The sequence below is a fragment of the Sturnira hondurensis genome, unplaced genomic scaffold (genome assembly GCF_014824575.4).
Source record: "Sturnira hondurensis isolate 20B ecotype Veracruz unplaced genomic scaffold, ASM1482457v3 Scaffold0004751, whole genome shotgun sequence".
Taxonomy (NCBI): Eukaryota; Metazoa; Chordata; class Mammalia; order Chiroptera; family Phyllostomidae; genus Sturnira; species Sturnira hondurensis.
The window spans coordinates 206,290-229,505 of NW_028077382.1; the positions used below are offsets into that span (position 1 = coordinate 206,290).

Below are 23,216 nucleotides of genomic sequence, written 5' to 3' on the forward strand. Positions count from 1 at the left end.
TTCTCCTCTTGAGTCCCCCCGACCGCCACGGATGAGAGTCATTTCCGTCTACTTAGGCATGCGACCCAGGCGGGGTGGCTCAAGGCCTCTGGCTTGAAGGCGCCAGATGTGGGAGCGACTTTCGTAAGTTCCCCCTACCGCCAGGGATGAGAGTCCTGCGTCTATTACCTTCTTATGCGAGTCCGTGGCGTGGCTCTAGGCCTCTGGCTTGAAGGAGGTCCATTCTGGTCCCTGTTGGGGTGCCAGATGCGGGGGCAACTTCTCTCCCGAGTCCCCCTTCGTGCCACGGATGAAAGTGAATAATGGCTGAGACATGATGTGATCTGTTTGGGGAGGAGGAGTGGGCTGTGGCCAGTTTCTCCTGGGAGACAAAGGCCAGCAGCGGCCAGTCTCTCCGAGGAGAAAAAGGTCCCGAGCCCCTTTCTCCACACCCTTTTATTGGGTTGTAATACACAGGAATGCAGGGTGGCAAGGATCAAACAGTAGATAACATTTCAAAGGTATCTGAGGGCTTCAGAGTCTGAGTCAGTGTCTGTCAGAAAGAGAGTTGCAGAAACTTTGGGAGACATACTCATTTCCTCTCGGACCCTTATCATATGAATGAAAGGACTCTTAGCAGAGCAGATTTCACAGGTTTATCGGCAAGTCTTTGTGGTGCCAGATTTTCCCCAAGACACGCTCTAGCAAGGCAAGGAGCTGCACCTCTCTCCACATCAGGTATTCAGGCTTAAGGGGATTAGAGCCAGGGAGCGCTTCTCCCAGAGAACATGGGGACTCGGGCTATGTCAAAGCTGGGGGGCAAGTGTCCATTGGTCTTTGTTGCAGCCCCCCGAGTCCTTCCATGAAGGCCTCCCAAGTGATCGAGTCTGGCTTAGGTTGCCCCCGCTGTGAGGGGTCTTACCCGTCATTGACTTCCGACCAAGGGGGCAGGGAGAGGAACTGAGGCAGCATTTGCTACCAGAGACAGGCTTCGTCTCCTGCAGCTGGCACTCCAAAAGTCGTCCCTTGCCCTTAGCCACAAGGGGTACAGATACAATTCCTAAAACCAGGCAGAATGGTCTACAACAAGGAGCCGCATATTACTTTTCACTCCCCCAAAACTTAACTATTAATAGTGTACTGTTGACCTTACCAATAGTATAAACAGTTGAATAATACATATTTCGTACTTTGTATGTATTATATACTGTATTCTTACAATAAAGTAAGCTAAAGATAAAAAAGTGTTATTAAAATCATAAGGAAAATACATTTATAGTACTGTATGTATTTATTGAAAAAAATCACATATGAGATGACCCATGCAGGTCAAAACCATGTTGTTCATAGGTCAGCTATATTCCTGACGTAATTGCTAAATAGTTGCCTGTTTATAGCCTTCATGTAAATGAAAATATATTGTGTCTGATTTACTTCCTTTGCTCATTAACGTTTTTCAGTTCATTCATGTTAACATGTGGCACACTAGTTCATTTTTTTTTCTCAACCTCCCAGTCTGTTGGAGTGCTTCAGAGCTGAGTCTTAGACCTTTTCCCTTCACTTGTTTTCTCATTAATCTCAGTGAGTCTTAAGGCTTTAACATCATCTATACCCTAATACACCAGTAATCCAAATGCATATTTCCAGTGTAGTTCATTTTCATGACATAAAAATATGCCATAGCTTAATGACCTTTTCTACTGTTGATGCCATTTGGGTTGTTTCCAGCTTTTGGTTTGTTATCTTCTACAAATGGTACTTTTGTAAACATTCCTTTAACTTGTTTCTGGTGCATGCGTGTAAGTGTTTCTCCAAGGTATATAAGTTGTGGTACATCTGTTATTACAGCCTTGGAGTTTGTTAGACTTTTATCCCATTGTGGTTTTCCCAAATCATAGGTCTGTTCAGTAGAGTCCGGCACATATTATACTTAGTAAATATTAGTTGTGGGGGGAGGACATTTGTTAGCTGCTGGAAACAGAACTGTGTCCAAGAGATCCAGCCCCAAAATACAAAAACAGCCGATAATATACCACTATGCCTTTCTGTCTGTGCACAATCATAGTCAACTTTTTTAATAATCTTATATTTCAGTTGAGGTACTAAAATATATTTATTTACTTAATTTACTTTTTAATATCCTTTCAATAAATTCAGGATTTGTTTCTTCCTCTATCCCCTTTCCTAGGACTCTAGAACTTCCTCTCTTTTAAAAAAATCCTCCCTTGAGGATATATTTATTGATTTGGGAGAGGAAAGGGGAAAGAGAGAAAGAGAAGCATTGACTGGTTGCCTCCCATAGGCACCCTGACTGGGGATCAAACTTTCAACCTAGGTATGTGCCCTGACCAGGAATTGAAACTTTTGGTGTATGGGATGAAGCTCCAACCAGCTGAGGCACCCCACCAGGGCCCGGAACTCTTTCTTCACTGCCTTTTTGACAAGGTCACCCATGTGTCCTCTTGAGATATCTGGCAGCATCATAACATTTCCCTAAAGTCTTTTTTTTATTTTTTAATTTATTTATCTTTAGAGGGGAAGGGAAGGAGAGAAGGAGAGAAACATCAATGTATGGTTGCCTCTCGTGAGTCCCCCACCGGGAACTGGCCTGCAGCCCAGGCATGTGCCCCGACTGGGAAACAAACTCTGATCATGTGGTTCTCAGGCCTGCGCCCAATCCACTGACCCACACCGGCCAGGGAGTTTCCCTAAAGTCTTAATAAAAGGGTTCCTAGAGAAGGAGTACCAGGAGTCTCCTTTTAATACCAAGGTGCTAAAATCCCTGGAGATTCAAGGACTCTAACAGTCCCTTGGGGTCTGCTGGACAAAAGTCTAAGTTTCTTAGCCCTGAAGCATTCTATGACTTAGCCCCAATAGAATATTGAATTTGGAATTTGGAGATTTGTTTTGGGTTTAAACTCACCACATATTGGCTGGCTGATGTGAGGAAGCCCTTACCCTTAGGTTCACAATTGGGTTAATAAAACCTTTCTTATCAAATTGTTCCCATGAGGTAAGAAATAAAGTGCTTTATAAGCATAAAATGCCACAATATGAATTATTGTCCTGCTGTCAGTTTTATTCCCCTCTTTTATGCTGTGCTATACATTTCTACTCAAACAAAAGCATGGAAACTCCATAGTTTAAGTTGAAAATGCTAAAGAAGGTGAATGTTTTTTGTTGTTGTTGAGTTGTATGAGTTCTTTATTAGATAGTAGACCCTTATTGGAGGCATTATTTGCCAATATCTTCTCTCATTCAGTTGGTTGCCATTTTGTTTTGTTGGTGGTTTGTTTGGCTGTGTAGCATTATTTTAGTTTGATGTAGTCTCATCATTTATTTTTGCTTTTACTTAGCTAGCATTTGGGGTCAAGCTCACAAAAGTCTCTCTGAGACCAAGGTCCATAGGTTTAGTGGCATTTTTTTCTTCTGTGTAATTTATTGTTTCAGGCCAAATGTATAGATGAGAGGAAACTAGACTTGGGTGGTGAACACACAGTGCAATATACAGATGATGTATTATGGGGCTGTAACTTGAAACTTATATAATCTTACTAAATAATGTCAACCCAATAAATTTAATGAAATTTAAAAATAAATAAACAAATAAGAAAGATAAGAGGCATGACTGGTTTGGCTCAGTTGGTATTGCATTGTTTGCAAAGCGAAAGTTTGCTGATTTGATTCCCAGTCAGGGCACATGCCTGGGTTGCAGGTTTGGTCCCCTGTCAGGGCACCTACTAGAGTCAATATACCTATTTTTCTTGCATCATTTTCTCTTCCTCTCTTTCTTTCTTTCTTTCCCTCTCTTTGAAACAATTATTAAAATCTGCCCTGGAGTGGCTCAGTGGATTGAGTGCCGGCCTGCGGACCAAAGGGTCACTGGTTCTATTCCCAGTCAGAGCACATGCCTGGGTTTTGAGCCAGGTCCCCAGTAGGAGGTGCATGAGAGGCAACCACACATTTGTTTCTCTCCCTGCCTTCCCCTCTCTCTAAAAATAAATAAATAAAATCTTTACAAATAAATAAAAAATTAATTAAAATCTTTTTAGCTTTAATTTTTTATTGTTGTTCAAGTACAGTTGTCTCCATTTTCCCACCACCACTTTCCTCTACTCAACTCACCCCTATAAAATCTTTTTTTTTAAAAAGAAAGATATAAATGAAAAGAGGCCAGTTTGTAGATAAAAAAAAAAACGAATTGAAAATTTAGTCTGATAATTAAGCAAGTTTTCCCAAGTGTTTATTATGTAAACTTGTTTGAAATACCCCAGCACAGGATACCATGATAGGCAGAATCTGGGGTAAGTAGGCATAATAGAGACCATGGCAAGTGATTACCCAGGAGGTGAAAACATGTTTTATTTAGATATAAAGCACATTCATTCACACATTTCATAGATATACAATCCTGCTTGTTAAGCACTCTGCTGATTGCCAGGGATATAAGGGTGGGTAAGGCAGGATCCCCACACTGTGAGAGCAAAATCTAGTAGTAAGACAGAGATAGATACATATATTACAGGAAGGAAAGCCTAATAGAAATGTTCTAAGTGCTTCAGAAACAATGGAGAAAGACCACTAAGTCCTTTGGAATAGAGCTAAAGAACCTCTTGGAGAAGCTTTGGAGAAGAGGTGGACACTTTTTGGACTGAAGGATGGAGCATTTGATAAGCAGATGAGAAAGGAAATGGGTCAGGGAACAGCCCGTAAAATGACCTGCAAGTGACTGGGTCAGGGCTAGGGGAGTGGCAGTAGATGAAGTCGAAAAAAATTGTAAGGGTCAGAACAAATGGGATCTTCTGTGACTGCAGTTTGACTCAGACAATTGGGAGTGACAGGAAACAAGACAGATGGGTAAAAGGAAGTGAAAATTACTGAATTAAAACAGCACTAAGAAGTTTCCATTTGGATTGAAATTCAGTGTTTGTAGTTGTACAAGTGGCATCAACCCTTTATTAAAATAGGTTTGGAAATTGAATTCTAGAAAGTTGAGTTTTTAAAAGATGAAAACAGCCAAAAAATGTTTAGAGTGATATACCAAAACATCTCTTACATTAAACCTGCCTCACCTGGATCTAAGTGCAGCTGATTGAGAAGCCTACCTAGACACCACGTATGCCCCACACTGGTGTCATTGTGAGGTGTTACCTTAGAGATAACTTTAACGGTCATTTGCACTTGATTTCAATGAAAATATTTTGTTTGAAGAATAAGGAAGAATGGTGGACTTAAATGTTGAGGTGGCCTATACTTAATGGTTTCAGATTAAACAAAAATTTTTTAAAGATTATTTTTAGACAGAGGGGAAGGGAGGGAGAAAGAGAAGGAGGGAAACATCAATGTGTGGTTGCCTTTCATGCGCCCCCTACTGGGGACCTGGCCTGCAACCGAGGCATGTGACCTGATTGAGAATCAAACTATCGACCTTTTGTTTTGCAGGCCTATGCTCGATCCACTGACCCACAACAGCCAGGGCTTTTTGTTTTTTATTTTATAAGCAATTGAAGAGAATGCTGCTAAATAATTGTAAGTATTGGCATTTTCAAATATTTTGGTAACTTTATCCCAAGATGCAAACTTGGTGATTGATTGTAAAAACAATGTAGCTGCAAACTGTTGGGATTTTTCCATTTGAATATGTTTTTACAATGATGACACCTATTCAAAATGAAATATGCCTTGCAAACTATCAAATGATTGGTAGGTTATAACTTAAGAAGATTAAGAAGAGGAAGGAAAGAGTTTTGTTCATATGCTTCCTATATTCTCTGTAAAGCAGGAGGTGAGATAGAGGAAAAACAAGTCGAGTTGTCAGTTCCAAATGTACTGGGAATGCTGGAATTTCTTATAATATACTTAAAAATATAACTTTAAAAAATAACATTGAACCCTGACTGGTGTGGCTCATTGGTTGGATTTTGTACTGCAAAGTAAAAGGTCACTGGTTTGAGTCCCAATCAGGGCACATGCCTGTGTCGCAGGTTCAGTCCTCAGTCAGAACTCATATGAGAGGCAACCAATCAATGTTTCTCTCACATTGGTGTTTCTCTCCCCCTCTCTCTACCTGTGTCTCTAGAAAATAAATAAATAATATCCTTTTACAAGTAAAGAAATAAAAATAACAATGAAAAGTTTGATGAGTTGAAATACAGTGACATTGTAGTCATTTTTTTTTGTTTGCAACCCAAACTTGCTTGGGCTAATATAAAGAAAAAGAAAAATTAGTATGTAGTATCTTAAGGATATTTCACATTATTGTGCCTCATAGGAGATTGAAGCCCAGGCAGTCAGTAACCTACCAACTCTTATTTCTGCATCTGTCCTTGCATCTGCTCATTCCCTTCTTTTGCTCACTTCTTTGTCTCTTTGTTCTCAAAGCAGAAGATGGCAACCTCTCTGCTTTCTCATAACCTCAGGCTATCATCTATTCTTTCTCTTTCTATATCCAACTGCTCCCTCTCAACTCGATCATTTCTACTGACCTATAAATATTCTCAAGTTTTTTTCCCATTAAAATAGGCTATGATGCTATTTCTTTGCATTCCTTCAAAGTCAGGTATCTTAGAAAGTCTATGTACCAGTGGCTTGTATTCTGGCTTCAGTGCTCATCAATCCACCAAATCCTCTTTCACTGGGTCATAAGAGAGTTCCATGTAGCTAAATTCAATGGACACTTAGGGTGGGCTGCGGAAAGGACAGACAGAAGACTCGATAGGAATGTGGCAGCAGAGGCAGCATGGGAGATGGGTCAACAGTTCAAGGGTAGGAATCTAGTCCTTAAAAAATAAGAAGGCAAGGAAGTCAATAGTCCTGAGGATCTGGAGATCAGGCAGGAGACCAATGGAACCCATTTAAGGAGCTGGAACAAGGGAACAAGATGAGCAAGCAGTTATAGGATTCAGATGAAAGGCTAGAGTAGGAATAGAAATGCTGATAAAAGCAGGCCATAGAATTATTGAATTGGGTTCCACTAGGAATGGGACAAGTCTTAGTCTTAGGCTGAGCTGAACCAGTTGTTGAGGGTTAAGAAAGCCCCAAATGGGAACATTTATCAGGTTACAGGGACAGGAGACAAAAGATAGTTATTATAACCCTTATACTAAATCAGGTACATGAGATAAAAGTGAACTCATTAAAATATGCCTGATACTATCTTTAGCCATGAATGCTGAAGTGTTTGAAAATTGAGCCTCAGGATGTAAAGTGTACAGGATTGGTGTTTTGTTTTTTAAGATTTTATTTATTTTTAGAGAGAGGAGAAGGGAAGGAGAGAGGGAGAGAAAGATTAATGTGTGGTTGCCTCTTACTCAACCCCCTATTGGAGACCTGGCCTGCAGCCCAGGCAAGTGCCCTGACTGGGAATAGAACTGGTGGCCCTTTGGTTTATAGGCCTGTACTCAATCCACTGAGCTATACCAGTTAGGGTGGTGTTTAAATGGATCTAACTATAAAGTCTTTTATTGGATTATCATCACGAATAATAAGACTGAATAAGAGTACATTTTATCCCTGAAGATGGGTGGTAAGCAGTTCAACCTTGCCAGGATAGCATAGGCTTTCTAAAAGTCACCTGTTACTGCTCCTGGCTGGGTAGCTCAGTTGGTTAGACAGTTGTCCCCAAACACCAAGGGTTGTGGGTTCAAACTCTGGTCAGGGCACATAAAATAACCAATGAATGCATCAGTAAGTAGAATAACGAATCAGCATTTCTCCCTCTCCCTAAAATCAATTTTAAAGATAATTTAAAATTTAAAAATAAATCAATAAAATTTACCTATTACCTACTGCCATTAAAGGGAATAAACTGTTCCTCACCTGTCATAACTCGTATTTTCTGTTGATAACCCAATAGCAGAAAGAAGGTGTAAAGGAAGAAAATAAAACCTAAGAGTCTGCCATGTGTCAGAACACCATTTGTTTTCTCATTTAATTATCAATACATCTTGTTCCAGGGAAATTAATATATCCTGACTTAGTTGAGAATGAATCGTCAAAAGTCTCCCATATTAACAGAAAATTCTATTGAAAGGATTAAGAAATTTAGCCAATGAATTTCTCAAATTTTCTGGGATGTGAATGTTACATATCCAGATATTTTTTAAAAAATATTTTATGTACTTAAAGCTGTGTTCTGTAAGTATGAGTGGGGGTTTTTTTGGTAGTTCTTGCCAATGTCCCTTTTTCTGGTAAACAAAATCTCACCCTCCTTTCAGAGAACTGCCACCCCCCCAAGTCCCAGCCAATCATAATACCCTATTATCTTGGCTATAATGATTAGTATCAGTGTAGCTAGTGGTTGGCTACAGGGATTAGGATGTGACCCTAATGGCACCAATTAGAATTCTTCCCTGTTTCAGCAAAAGGGACCAAAAATGTTTCTATAAAACCTACATTATGCCCTTCTCTTTGGTCTGTGTGGGACTTGGGATTTAGTGAGCAATGTACTCAACCAAGTGGTTGAGAGTTCCATGTAGCTAAATGTACTCAACCAAGTGGTTGAGTACATCTTTATAACCTAGGACCAAGCAAATCCAATAAGAAAATCCAAGTAGCTGGGACAGAATTAAGTTTGAACCTGTTAGGCACCCCCTTTTGGTTGGGCTGTCCCACCCAGAGGATGTAACAGCCAGGCCAATCAGGGGTTGTTGTTAGGCTTTTAGGGAAAAGATAGGAGTATCGTGTCTTGAAATTTCCAAAATATGTTATATAACCTCCTATCCCTTTCATCCTGATTATTACACAGGAAATGGCCATGAGGAGATGATCCTTTGTCGGGGATGATGTTGGGGACCACTTTGTGTGTGGTATCAGAGACTATAGCCATGTGCAAGCAAGGCCTTAAAAGAGGTCTGTAAGTCTTGACTGAAAAGCTGGGAATGCAGGAGGCAGGCATGACCCGATGTTAGCACCGAGGGTTCCTATGGGAAATCAGGCCTGAAGAATGCACTGTACCCTCTGAAGCTTGTTTTGTTTTGTATATCCCTGTTGGTATAAACCAGATATTTAAGTTCAAAGCATAGGGAATGAACTCCCGAACTCATGAACCTCGCCTTAATGACCATCTGGCGTGAGTATGTGTAACAGACTCTGACCTGAGGCAGAGCTCTGTGTTCCTTCAGTTGTTATCAACCAATAATACCTGTTTTCTATATATGTATAGCTTTTTGACATTAATTGATGAGCTATGCATTTATGCTGTATACCCCTGCACACACCAGTCTCAATAAAAGCCATTTGGGGAACAGTTTAGGGCATTCTTTGCTAGAGGGAATCGCCAGCCCCTTTCCCCCCAGACAGATTGTGTCCGGGCCAATTCCTTTCATCTGAGACCAGAAAGACTCTGAGGCACAGGGTTTCTCCCAGGGTGGAGGCCGGTGGGCCCAGTGGACCACAGCATTCAGTGACTAAGCTGAGCCTGGAGGAGATGAGAGAGAAAATGTAAAAAATCCTTTCTAGTCAACTTTTAATAAGGCTGTTTCAGCCTGCAGGAAAGAAGGGTCGTAGGACACATGAGGCTTTGCAATAAAAGGGACACCAATGTCAGAATTAAAATAGTCCAGAAAGCCAAGAACGTGACACGAAGTGTTTTCTGCAGTAGGCAGATTGAACTGAAACAATAGCACTGTGCCCTAAAAAGGTGCCAGCAGTGGTGAGACACCACTGATATCCCTGAGAGGGCGTCAAAGATCCACTGCAGTTCATTTCCTGGAGCAGGTGTGACCAATGTCCCCTGCTATTGTCAGAGGATAGTAAAAAGTTAGGAAAATTCCTAGGCAAGTGGAGTGGGGAAACTGAGACAAAATCAAACAAGGCCAAACAATTTGAATAACTTATAGCCAGCTGGTGAATTGCAAGACCTTATCTCCCCTAACCAAGGACACTTTAGAGCAAATGGTTTATACCTCTCTCCCAACCCAAAAATACATAGCTTAAATCTCCCTGTTCTGGGAAATAGAGAACAGAGACCCAGTTAATGCTATTTGTACCAGCTAAATCCAAGGCCAGATTAAGTCCGGGCAACAAATAATAAAAACCCCATTAGAACCAGATAAACATAAAACAGTATAGCAGATCAAAGAATAATCCCAACTCTCCACCCCCCCCATACGCTCATTTTGACATCAGCATTTTAAAAATGCACCTATAAAGCTGATAAATATTTGGCTGAAACCCTCCTCTAATATTGTCACCCACAGTAGAAAGATAAAAAGCCCTCAGGACAAAGATGCAGTGTAGGCTTGCTAGCATGCCTGTGCTCCTTCCTGGCCATAAACTTTTTATTCCTCCTAAACCCTAAGGGTCTGTATAAGACTTGCAGCCAGGTGAGCTGAGGACAGTGATAGCTTGACTTGGGCTTACCCCCTGACCCTGTCTCCAAGGCCTCCTTTTTCTCTGACTTCTCAGGGCTAAAAGCAACCCTGCCTTGGCTCACTTCTGTCACTGTGACCTTCACTTCCCCGGGAGTTAACAGCAGCCCTACCTTGACTCACTGCTTTCCTATAATGTTTCTGGGGAGCCAAAGCAGAGCACTGCCTAGACTTTCTCCTGTTACTACTTCTACCCTAAGTCCTTCCTTTGTTTCATCATCCCCAGCTATAATAAATGTCCTCTCAAAATCACTGGGACTCTTGTTGTGAAATTTTCCCTATAGGAAGAATGCACACACTTCAGGCTGGCCTGAGGCAGACTCATTCCACACTGGTCCCTGTCTGGTAATACTATGTGGCCTCCCTTGTAAAAATTGACAAAAATTGGCAGTAGTGACAATTATAAATCAAACTGAGTCCTTTACTTTGTGCTCAGATAGTGCACTTCTTGCCACGCCTGGTATGGTAATGGACCTGGGCATTGGTAGGGGCAATCTGCACAACATAGGCTCCATCAGTAACTTGATTCCAGTCAGTCTCATCAGACAGCAGACTGTTCCTGTGGGCATTCACCTGAGTGACCCACATGTTAGATCAGCAGCTATGGTTTATTTCCATAGTTTAAGCTCCAAAGAGAGATGTCTAATAAGTCTAGTATTTCAAGTGTTCAGACCAAGTAGCTAGGCCATTGGCCAACAGCACAAAAGTCAGTAAAATTATAGGAAGATTGATCAAAGGGAGTATTGGTAAGAATTATGAAAATGGCCTTAAGTTCTGCCCACCAAGTAGAGTGGCAGAATCCATTTTTGGTTCTGCATACTGGCACAGAGATTGAGAGGCAGGCTACTACAGATTGGTAGTTGGAGAGTTTAATAAGCAGTGGGACTACCCGGGCTGGTGTGGCTCAGTGGATTGAGAGCCTTCCTGCAAACCAAAGGAAGGTTGGTCCAGTTCCCAGTCAGGGCACATACCTGGGTTGTGGTCCAGGTCCCCATTAGGGGGTGCACGAGAGGTAACCACATATTGATGTTTCTCTCCCTCTCTCCCTTGCTTCCCCCCTCTAAAAATAAATAAAATATGTTTAAAAAATAAGCAAAGTAACTTTTGTATGAAGCTTGTCTTTGGTGGCTGCAAGACAGGTAGATTTACACACACACACACACACACAGACTCATCAGAATCTTAAAAGTTTGTTTATAGGTTTTAATTGGGTTCAGTCACATATTCAGTCCTGATGGTTTCAATATCACCTTATTCTCAAGGCTGTGTCCTTAAAACAGCTCCTAGTGTGGGAATGGTGAGTGGAACATACAGGGGAGGTGTTACGGAGGCTCTGATTACCCAGTCCAGTTGATGAGTCTACTGACTGTCATGTCCTCTCAATGAATTCCCCAAACAGTAGCTCAAAGTTTTTTTTTAATCTTTAGAGGTAGAAAACTTGCCATAGCTTGCTAGCTTGAGACAATAGGGTGGAGGTCTTCCATTTTATTGCCTATTAATTAGAAGCAATTGGGGCAATAGTTAAAGACCCAGACCCAGGAAGTTGATTCAAAGATAGTTGCCCAGATGGTGTTCTGGCTGTTGCTAAACTTCAGACCAGGGTCTTTGTCACCAATCTGGTGGTTAGCTCCAGGGTTTGTGTCAGTATTTGGAACCATGTAGATTGGAACCAGGAGGGCTTCTCCATTTTCCCCTTCTCATTAGCCCTCAGTTCTATCAAACTTCAGGCTCCATATGCAAGATTTCCCACAATAGCCAGCTCTCCTCCAGCTCATTGTCTTCACTGTCCCCAATATCTATCTTATATCTTGTTCAACCGGAGCATAGTCCCCTTGCCACCATCCCCACCTCACACTTTAGACTGCTCCTCAGTCTCTGTCATCAGAGTTGAATCAGTTTCCTTAACCTGGTTTTTTCTCCATCTTAGGACTTTGCACTGCTTTGTAGTGCATATGACATTGCTTTCCTGTCTTGAATATAAACTTCTGTAACTCGGTTGAGAGTCTACTGCAAAGCAAACAGTGTGCTGAGTGCTGTTGAGACATGCAGAGATGAATAAAACTGAATCTATCCCAGTCCCTCTTGACGCGTGCACTGACCAGCAGTGCCCGCGTAGTTATGGCTGATTAAGACAAATTCACACAGACTACCAAGTCCTATGGAGGAAAAGGGCAGGACACACTCTCTAGTGGAGAATGCCCCCTACCTCTTGCTTTGACAGGCTTTTATTGTTCTTTTTGCGCAGGTGTTCAGGTACAAGCTGAATAATGAATAGACAGTAAACAGCAGATAGTAATACAAAAATCCATTAGGGCTTGTCCTTAAATCAAGGTCTATCAATTAAAAGGCTATAAAATATAAGAAAATAGAAACATTTAACTAAAACCATTCTTAGCAGAGCAGATCTCACAGGTTTGTTAAGAATTCTTTATCTTGCCAGATTACCCGGGCCCTGCACTAGCTGGTGAAAGGTTGTACCATTTTTCCATCACAGGTTTTCAGGCTTAAGTGGATTAGAGCCAGGAAGCACTTCTCCCAGAGGACATGGGGACTGGGTTATGTTATAGTAGCCAGGGGCAGGCGGTGAGGGCCCATCACTCTCTCCTTGTCGCAGCCCGCCCCCGCCCAGTCCTGCCACGAATGGCCTCCCAAGTGATCCAGTCTGGCTTAGTTTGCCCCCAGGGGGTCTTACCACCACTATTTCTGATCATGCTTTGGGGGCAGGGGGATGAAGCAGGGGCAGCATCTGCTGCCAGAGACCAGCCTTGTCTCCTTAGTGGCTCGCATTCCAGAGGTCGAACACTCAGCCTTAAACAGGTGCAATTCCTGAAACCAGGCAGAGCAGTTCCCAACACCCTCTTATCTCTAAACCTATGATGTAATGCTTATTGAATGAATGAGTAAATGCCTTATTCATCCCATGTCTCTTTGCTGGCCCTCAAGATTTGAGGATCAAATCAGGAAACTAAGGCCCAGGGGCCAGCTGCCTAGTTTTGTAAATAAAGTGATTTGGAACTGAGGCAGAAGACAGCATAAGAAGAACTCTGAGATTGCACTGCTGTTACTGACCAACAGCTAGCATCCTGGTTGTCAGACAACACATTTTACCACTTAGATAGAATGAGTAGTAAACCGAGGCAGGGAGGAGTAAGGAGACAAGTCTCACCCACTAAGTCAGCAGTCCTGAGCCTGGTCTGATAATATTGCCAGGTGTTCCAACATCACAAGAAACACTATGTTAGCAAGAAAGAAGGGAAGTCCTTGAAATTCTATGTAGCATTTCCACTGCCTGGGAAAGAAAGCCTTGAAACTGTGCTTTAATCCCAGGATCTCAATGCAGGAGAGGGTCCCTGGTGCCCAAAGAAAGAGCCCATAAAACAACTTCGGTTAATTGCTTACCTCTGGTCACTATCTGTTTAACGAGGGAGTCCCTGATGCTTACAGAAAGAGCCCATAAATAACTTTGGGTAACTGCCCCAATTTTAATTAACTGCCTCCTGTCACGTATTTGTTTTATAACAAGATGAACAAATGGAGTTTGGAGCAAGATAAGGATTCGGGCTAACAGACCCCCACACATACCTAAGTTTGGGTAGTCACATTCCCGGGGAAAGCTGGCACTGCAATTACCTGTTAATCAACATGTAACTTTTTCTCCTCTCCCGCCAACTATATAAGTCCTCAGAACAAAGGACTGACTCTCTCTCTTGGAGGCTTGGGTTGCTCTTGACTCTTCAGCCACCAGGCCTCTCAGGCCACCTGGGGGCTTGCCACCCTGGTCTTCAGCCGTTCTTACTTTTGCTGGCCTGCTTTGCCCTGAAACTCTGTCTCTCATCCCCACTCTAGCTAGTTCTCTTCCATGGGAATGGATCACTAATAAACAGATTGCATGCTAATAGATTTGCTGATCTGCAATTATTCACGTGCACCAACAAGAAGAACCAGGTTCCTCCCATCAACAGAACCAGGACTTGGATTAGGGTTGTGAATGCAAACAGGGTCACATACTAAACCTGACAAGTTCAGGGTGAAGCCTGCATGGCGGGTTTTACAAAACTCCGAGACCTGAAGTAACCAGATAGGATGGTTTGAAATGAAAACTTTCTAACTAAAAGCAAGTCATGGGAGGTAGTCCTGTTTTAGGTCAGGCAAAGGTCAACCTTTACCTTAACTGAGCTTGTCTATTGTCTTTTTGCATCTACTGATAACATACCTTTGGAAAGTCAGGGTAATTTCCTTTTTTCCACACCCCTCACTGCACTGAAGAGCTGAGACCACAAATCCTCTCATTGTTAGTATTATCATGTTAATTGTTAACTGTTACTATCCTATATCCACTTATGTAAAAGAAGTATGTATCTATTTCTTTTACTTTTTATCAAATTCCAGAGGTTTCCTCACTTTGTTTTCTTCCACCTCTCTAATCTACCAGAAATAGATTTCATGTAACCAACCCCCTTACACCTCTTCCTTTGATTCTAATGTATAAAATTAGCTCCAAAACTCCAATGGAGCATTTTCTCAATCTTTTGAAATTTTATTTCCTGGCAATTTTCAGTTTGGTTCAAATAAACTCATAAAAATTCTTTGAATGTTTAAATGTTTCTTATGTTGACAGAGTAACAAGTAAAGCAGTTTCATGGCAGTGCAGGGTCAGATTTTATTTTATTTTTTTAATCCTCACTCAATATGTTATTAATTTGAGAGAGAGGAAGGTGGTGGTAAGGGGGACATCAATGTGAGAGAGAAACATCAATTTAAGAAACATCCGTCAGTTGCCTCCTGTATACACCCTAATCAGGGATGGAACCCCAAACTCAGGTATGTTCCTGAATCAAACCCACAACGTTTTGGTGCATGGGACACCATTCCAACCAAATGAGCCACCTGGTCAGGGCAGATCTTGTCTTTTTTGAAGGGCTGGTTTAGTTTCTCCGTGGTTAATGGGAAGCATTTTTGGCACCCCCTTCCCCAGCCTGTGTTTCCATGTTGATCTAAAACATGGTGGTAATGTACATGACTACCTCAACCTCATGCTTTCCTGCCAGTTTTCCCACCAGCCAACTATCCTCAGTCCACTAACATGAATTGTTTGTCCATAAAGCAGAGCACTGTCACGTACCTTGGGAACACAGAGATTTATTTAAAACCTGTACCTGCCAGCCATCCAGTACTCTCACCATGGAGCCCGTGCCCAGAGTAGTGATTTGAAAGCAGAGGATCTGGTTTAGTTCCTGGAGCAGCAGGATGTGGGCTTTGTCAAGGCTCAACATCTCTGGGCCTACAAAGGTGGAATAACAATTCCTACCTCCCATGGAATTTGCGAGGTTTTAATGAAGGCTTTATTTACAAAAGCATTTTGTAAATCATAAAACTCTGTGCCAGTATGAAATCTTTCCATTGGGCTGATTGAACAAATAAGATGTTGCAGAGAAAGGCTGAACTGGGTTTGGCTAAGGGGCTGAGGTAAGTAGAACTCTATCGGGGTATAGTCCTCTCTGCTCCCCTACCTGTGCCTGTCATCTGTCGTCATGTAATAGAGACACAGGTTCAGCTGCCTGCTCAGTGAAAGCCAGACTCGTGAGACTGGTGCAGGCGCAAAAGGAAAGAGGGTTATTCGGGTGTGGACCTGGGAGAATAGTGGACTGCCGTCATACCTGCTCAAGCCCAGGATTCTTATAGGGTTAGGGAGGGGAGGGCTTTTTTTTTTCCTACTCAATTATCTTGCTGGTTTGGCCCTGTCCATTCATCTTCCAAGCCTCCCAGAGGCTCAGTGTAAGAACCTCCTTCTGTGCATCTTGGTCAATGGGGTAGAATCCTGGGGTTCCCTGACTACTGTATCAGGGTCACTGGGGGTAGGTCCTGCAGTTACACAGTTACGGTCACTGTGTAACTGCAGGACCTCAATCAGGAACCCTGGAGATGCCCCAGTCCTCCTCCCGCCTCCTTATGCTGGACTTGGTGTCCGCACACCCAAGGGAGCCAGTTGGAGACCAGGGATAGCTCCGCATTCCGCGCCCCCAGCGCCCTCTGCTCCCACTGCGCCCTCTGCGCAGCTACCCAGCAGCCCGCCACTGCAAAAGACTATCTACGGTAACAAGGATGAAAGTCATCGTTGTGTATGCTGCCCTTTGCTTTTGCGTTTCTAAAATGGTATGTGGCTCCATGTCTCTTCCGGGGGCCTGTGAGGGTTTCATTTTTGTCCTTTGGGTTGTAGGTGATGGCTGTCGGTGGCTGCTTTAAGCAGAGGTTTTAACTTAAAATGTAATCATTTTCCAAGAGTAAATTAAGGTTGGGAATAAGGAAAGATCCTAGCGCTAGGTGGCATCCGCGGTTAAAACTGGTGGGAGGGGTGGGCTAGTGGGGCGGGGCGGATCTCTTGCTTCAGGCTTCTAAGACCTACGAACCTTACGCCCACGGCCTCTACAGAGGCGGTGGGTGGGCGGGGTCGCCGGGGCCAGTGGCTGGGCGCCCAGGACCGAGCGCATTGGTGGAGCTGCTCGCCGCAGGCCCCGGGTGGGTTCTTCGTGGCAGGTGAGTAGGCACAGGGACGTTGGGTTCGCCGTGCTCTAGGCCAACGGATGGCTTCTGTCCTGCACGCCTCCGCCTCTGAGCTCTGGCCGCTGGGAGAGCGCTTGCGCTTCTCATCTTGGAGGAGCGTCGGATCCCTGGGGCAGCTTAGGACGACCTGGGTGAGTCAAGGTTGTGGTCCAGTGAGCTGCGCACTCCGGCCGCGGTGTGGCCCGGCGCTGAGGACCGGTCCTGGCACGTGTTGGGAAAGTGGGGGGTCCCAAAAAGGAAGGTTTTGGGGGCAGACCGGCATTCTGAGCGCAGAAGCCCCACCCAGTGGGCATTCCAGTTACCTGCCTGCCCGACGCCTCAGGGCGGAGTGCCGGAGCCACCAGCACTGAGAGCACTGGAGGTGGGGACCAGGGTCGGGCCCGCACCCAGCAGGGGCGAAGATCTGGAGGGCAGGGCTGGGCCGTTGAGGGACAGAGCAGAGACCTGAAGACAGTTCTGTTCGTCTGAAGAACAGAAAACTAGTGGCTGGAACACCGGGTGGGGGCAGGAGGGCGGATCCCACGGCTGTGCCCTGGGAAACCGTTGGTCGGTTTCGGGTTGGAGAAAGACTGGGTGGACTCAGGACTGGAAAATGGCGACACATTCCCTCAGGGACTGACATACTGGAAGGGCGGGACAAGCCGGGAACAATCTCCGGAGTTTCCCCATTTTGCCTGCACTGACCGGCCGTGGGTGCAGAACCTGTGCCAGCCAGCTTCACAGCCACCTCCCCGCTGCCCCTACCAGAGTTCGTTCAGTCTGCACCAGCCCCAGCAAATGCGATTTTGAGGACTAGTGACGGGTCTTTCTTGCTGGAGAACAGGGAAGCCAGAACCTTGAGGATACTATTGGTACTTTTTGGACATGTTACCTTTAATGTGTTCTCTGGGAGAGCAGAACAATGATTTTCAACCTTTTTCATCTCATGGCACACATAGGCTAATTTCTAAAATTCTGTGGCCCACCAATTGTCTGACAAAAAACAAAGTATAATTTTGATTAATTTACACCAGACTTCTATTGTTGTATTGACTGTTGACGTTTTTTTGACAATCTAAGGGAAAAGAAGTCAGTACCCCTGACTAAATGGTCAGATATTGCATGTTTTAAAAATTCTTGCAGCACACAGGTTGAAAATCGCTGGGGTAGGTGAATAATCCAGATCTACACACCTCACAGAGTGACTGTGGATAGTCTTAAAGGAAGGAGAGACGGATTCAACTTCAGATCCTAGAAATGCGCCTTTCCTGTCAGCTTTCTTCTTGGTGATTTATTAACTCTGTTGTGAAATGCCCTTTTCCTTGCTGGTATTTTCAGTTCTATCACCAGTCCAAAAAATTGAAAGGAAAAAAGGTCAACAGATTTTTATGTCTTTATTCTTTTCATCCCATCTCAAGAGGGAAAAGAAGTGGAGTGAGTGACTGTCAACAGGCAGAGGGGAATTCAGCCAGGTTTGCTCAGAACAGGAGATTCTGGGTGGGCAGGCAACCCTGTGCTGGGCTCATTCTGAGTCCTGAGTAAGTGCTTGATTTGGGGTCGTTATCACTATTCTTCTTCACAAAGTTTTGTATACATTAAAAATTCAAAGAATCATACTGTTTTGCTTCTAGATGGGATCTTTGATAGTGTCTCCGTTAACCTCATTTTCTAATGAAACCAGATCAGAATGAAGAGAATTGTGCAGGTGGTTGTGCCAGCCCAGGGCTGGTTGCCTAGGCACATGCTGCTCTAGAGAGTGCTTTGGGACAGTGGGTGTTGTGTCTTCAGTGATACAGAACCTAGGCTTGGAACACTGATTCTACTGTGGACCAAAAGTATCCTTAAGCAACTTAACATCTCTACAGTTTAGCTTGTTTAAAATTGTAGTCAATTGTTGCCCGGCGAGTCAGTACTGAGAGGATTCCAGGGCACAGAGCAGGAGTTGGATAACTTTTGAAGTTCCTTGACCAAATAAGGAAGCTGTTGTTCCTTACTCCCATCTGTTACTGATATGTTTTATTTCTTTCTTACCTCAGGCTCCTAGAGGTATGCATAAGCTGGTGGTTAGAAGCAGGGAGAAATACAGATGCCTTCCTAGACCCAACCTGGCTTTACTGGACAAGGGCAGCTGAGCCAGGGGTGACCAGGTCCCTGAACTCTAGCCGAGGCTTTGAGGGAACCAAAGGAAGACAACCCCTTGAAGCAGATACATCTGTCACAGGAAGCTTTCTCAAACTTTGGGCCTTTATAAAACTTCTCTTTCTTTTCTGTGCTGTCCCAGGGTGGTAGATAGCCAAGGGAGGTTCCAGTCTGCCCTGAGAACGAGGACAGAAGTGGATAAAGTGAAGAAGAGACGCCATGGAAGAGAAGGTGCTTGGCCAGCTGAAACAGATGGAACCTGTGCAGAGGCTGCTCCCCAGCACTGGTACTGTCAGGGAGGCCCTGCAGGCAGCTGTGAAGAGAGAGTGCTGGTGGACAGCCTGGGCAAAGGTGAGGAGACCAAGCTGTAGAGAAGGGGTAGGTCCTGGCAGCAGCTCTTTCATCTGTTCCCCTGTTCCCTGTCTACAGATGAAATGGAATCTCAGGCTGTTTCAAGCTGAACAACACCCAGAAAGGGGCTGCAAGGCCTTTCTCTGTCCCCTGCACCACCCGGGCATCCTTCATGGAGTACTTCCTGAAATTTGTCAGAGTGGTGACCTTTTTCCCTTTGCTTCCCCTTCCTATTTATTTTCAGTATGTACCTCTCCCTTGTCTCCTATATTTTTCTTCTCTCCTTCTTCTACATGCATCACAGTTGCTGGCTTTATTCCTGTTTTTCATATTTCTCCCCTACTTCCATGGTTCTGCTTTTCTCTTTGTTTTTTGAACCTTGAAACCATATGTCTATTTTTATGTATACAGACTCCTTGAATCTCTTATGCTCTTTCAGAAGCCAGTCACCTTTGAGGATGTGGCAGTGAATTTCACCCAGGAAGAGTGGGAATGTTTGGATGCCCGTCAGAGGGTCCTCTACCAGGATGTTATGTCAGAGATCTTCAAAAATCTGGTGTCTGTGGGTAAGCAGCTGGGGTTCTCTCAACAAGTTTCTTATCCCAGGACCTTGTGACCTTTGGTTTCCCTGGGCAGACCAATCAGCTTACATGTAGCCTCACTGACCCTTGGTTCTCAAGTGTGACAGATCTGGGTCAGAGAAGAAATGAAGAAGGCCAAGGTAACACTTGTCACATGATAACAGTGTTCTCGAAATGTGCAGATTTACTCAGTAAGTATTGATTCATCTAATCAATACTTACCGAGTAACTCCTGTTAAGACACTTAAAGTGTTAGGCACTTAGTTAGGAGCTTGCCTTTCAAGTATTTTCCCCTGCATCTACATGTCCCAGATTATGGTTCTTAAACCAAAGATGCAAAGGGAAGTAGGCTGTTGTCCCCATTCAGTGTAAAGAAGCCAAGCCTGGGACCTCAGTTCCTTTTCTCCTTCCCACTCACTCACTAGAATCTTTCTGTCTAATCTAGATCTGATCACCAAGCTTGAACAAGAAGAGAAACAGTGGAGAGCAGATCTCTGTCCCCCAAATGGAGAGGGCCTTTCTTCAGGTAAGAAAGAGATCATCTGCTTGAGTCCCTTGGCTTCAAGAAGATGAATATATAAGCCATCAAGACAAGTGAATTATCTCCAGTTTCTAGAGATTGAGGCACTACATGTAGGTTGCTTAGGTCAGTGATACTCTTTTGTTGAAAGTCCTTTCCAAGAGAAAAGGAAAGAAAGAGGGATGAAGTTGATGCCAAGCTGGAGTAGAGGAGACTTGTTCCTGAGAGTTGAGTAAGGACTTGAGAGAAACTGAATGAATGCCAGGCTGATTACCTCCTGGATGCCAGGACACCCAAGTTTACACCTCTCATCTTAGCTTGATTTTTAATAGCACCTCCTTTCACGCATGCCCTTGTTTACATGATATGTTATGAAAATGAGAGGAAATGGTTTTCAAAATATGTGGTAATAGGTTAAAATTTTAATCTGATATTGTTGAAAAATCGCAGTTAAATTTTTATTTGCTTTTAATTTGAAAAGCACAAAAAATTACTCTTAACTCTAGCCCATGAGATCCAAGAGTGAGGCTGAATGTGCTCGTTAGAAGAGTGAGGGCAGGAAAAGGGAAAGAGCTTGGACTGAATGGTATGTTGGGGTTCTCAGGGTGAATCTTATTGTACTATTCTTCCTTATTCATTATAGGAAGCAAGAAGGAGGAACTTCAAGAATACAGTCAGAGTTTGAGAGATGAGGACATCAGATACAAGGGGTCAGGCCTATCATCTGTTCTGGCTGGGTCCATGGGCAGGACCCCAGAGTCTCCAGCATCCTGGGCTGGGCCACCCTTTCCCTGCCACATCTGTGGTAGGTGTTTCAGTAAGCGCTCCAACCTCCATTACCATCAGTTTGTCCACAATCTTAAGGGGACAAACAACTGCAGCCAGTGTGGGAAGTCATTTCGGAACCCCAAGGCCCTCGGCTACCACAGACGCATACATCTTGGGGAGAGGCCCTTCTGTTGTTCACTTTGTGACAAGACCTACTGTGATGCTTCTGGACTGAGTCGTCATCGCCGTGTCCATCTGGGTTACCGGCCCCATTCATGTTCCTTCTGTGGGAAGGGCTTCCGGGACCAATCTGAGCTCAAACGCCACCAGAAGACACATCAAAACCAGGAGCTAGTGTCTGGAAACCAGAAGCATTTTGTGACGATTCTAGGTACCACAGCTGGATTCCAGGAATCCACTAACAGGAGCCAGGGGCCTGTGGCTGGGCTCCACACGTCAGCGACCAGGGACCAAGAACCCATGTTTAAAACCAAGGATCCTGTAGCTCACCCCCAGCCATCCATAAATAGAAACCAGGAACCTGCAGCCAAGAACCAGGTGATCACTGTGAGAAGTCAGACACCAGTTACTACAACCCCAGGGCCTGTGACCAGGACTCAGGCAGCCAACTGTAGGGTCCTCTGCCTGAATACCAGGTCCAAGTCTCACCTACCAAAGCCTTCAAGACTCAAGGTCTTCTCTTGCCCTTATTGTCCTTTGACTTTTAGTAAGAAGGCCTATCTCTCTAGGCACCAGAAGGCCCACCTCACAGAACAATCAAACTGCTGCTTCTACTGTGGCAAGTCCTTCAGCTCATTATCTGGGTTGGTCATACACCAGCAGACTCACTGGAAGCAGAAGATATACCGTTGCCCTATCTGCGACGTTTGCTTTGGGGAGAGGGAGGATCTTGTGGGTCACTGGGGGACGTACAAAGGCAAGGGGCTGTGCTTGGCAAGTCCACATAAATGCTGGGCTATCCTGGGCCAGTGGCTTGGCCTTTATCACAATGGCTCCCTTATGGCAGGAAAGGAAATGGATCTCCTAGGATCCATACCCCCAGGAGAGGGGCAGGAAGGAAGGGAGAATGTACACAGAGGAAAAAAAGGAAACGAGGCAGGCAGGGTCTCAGAACATAAATAAATGGCCTTTCTGACTGAGGCCTTTCCTTGTGTTTGGTTTTCCTGATGACCTATAGAGTATGGAGGCTGGTGTAGAGGAAGAGAGAACAGTAAAGGACATGCACAAAGGAAAGGGGACAGGAAGTGGCACATGGAAATGTACATTAGCACCTTGCTTGTTTATTTGTGTCTCAAAAAAGATCAAGCAGTCATTGTTGAATAAAACTGGGTACCCTGGTAGGTATGAAAATGGGAGGAAAGGGGTGAGAGAAGGGAGGTCTGAGGGACTTATCTGTACAAGTTGTGGGAGCAAAAGAGAAGCCTTCTAAAGCAGGTGGGTAGCCCAGGTTGCATTCTTTGTTCCAGCTCCTCTGGGCTTCAGGGACAAGATGAAGCTCTGGCCAGTGTCTGTGGATTTCTCCCTACGTCCTCACTCTACAGCTTACACAGCTCTTTGATGTTTGGGGCTCATCACGTTTCTTTTCTTCTACCCTCTACTCAGCCCTCTGGGGCTGAGGTCTTGGAAGTAACAACCACCATTTGCAAAGTTGCCATGCTCTATTTCCACAGAGGAAGTTCTTGGTCTTCAGTCAGTGTCAGAGACCCTCCTGTTCATTATTCCCCATCACAGTTGTCCTCTGATGAAGAGCATCTGCCTGACTTCCAGATGGAAGACAGAGGAGTTGGAAAGATGCAGGTAGAAAAAAAAATGGGGAAAGAAAGCAGCTGGGAAAGGGTAGATGACAAAAGAGAAACCCATGAGTGCATAGATAAGGTGAAACAACAGATCAGTGTTTATCTAAAAAAATGTTTAGAAAGAACGACACCCTATTTGGAATTTAGACCA

The 23,216-nt window shown here is 44.2% G+C and overlaps 1 protein-coding gene across 3 annotated transcripts; it reads left to right on the forward strand.

The window, feature by feature from the left end:
- Nucleotides 1–16,799: 16,799 nt before the first annotated feature.
- Nucleotides 16,800–23,177, forward strand: ZFP57 (ZFP57 zinc finger protein). Of its 3 annotated transcripts, none has more exons than XM_037046021.1 (5): nt 16,800–17,041; nt 19,171–19,379; nt 19,819–19,945; nt 20,406–20,486; nt 21,124–23,177. In XM_037046021.1, the coding sequence occupies exons 2-5, from the start codon at nt 19,248–19,250 to the stop codon at nt 22,389–22,391; spliced, it is 1,608 nt and encodes a 535-aa protein (XP_036901916.1). In that variant the 5' UTR covers nt 16,800–17,041; nt 19,171–19,247; the 3' UTR covers nt 22,392–23,177. The 3 variants fall into 3 exon arrangements, with proteins under 3 accessions (XP_036901916.1, XP_036901917.1, XP_036901918.1); XM_037046022.1 differs by having other exon boundaries at nt 16,805–16,883; XM_037046023.1 differs by having other exon boundaries at nt 17,026–17,041; nt 19,183–19,379.
- Nucleotides 23,178–23,216: the final 39 nt, after the last annotated feature.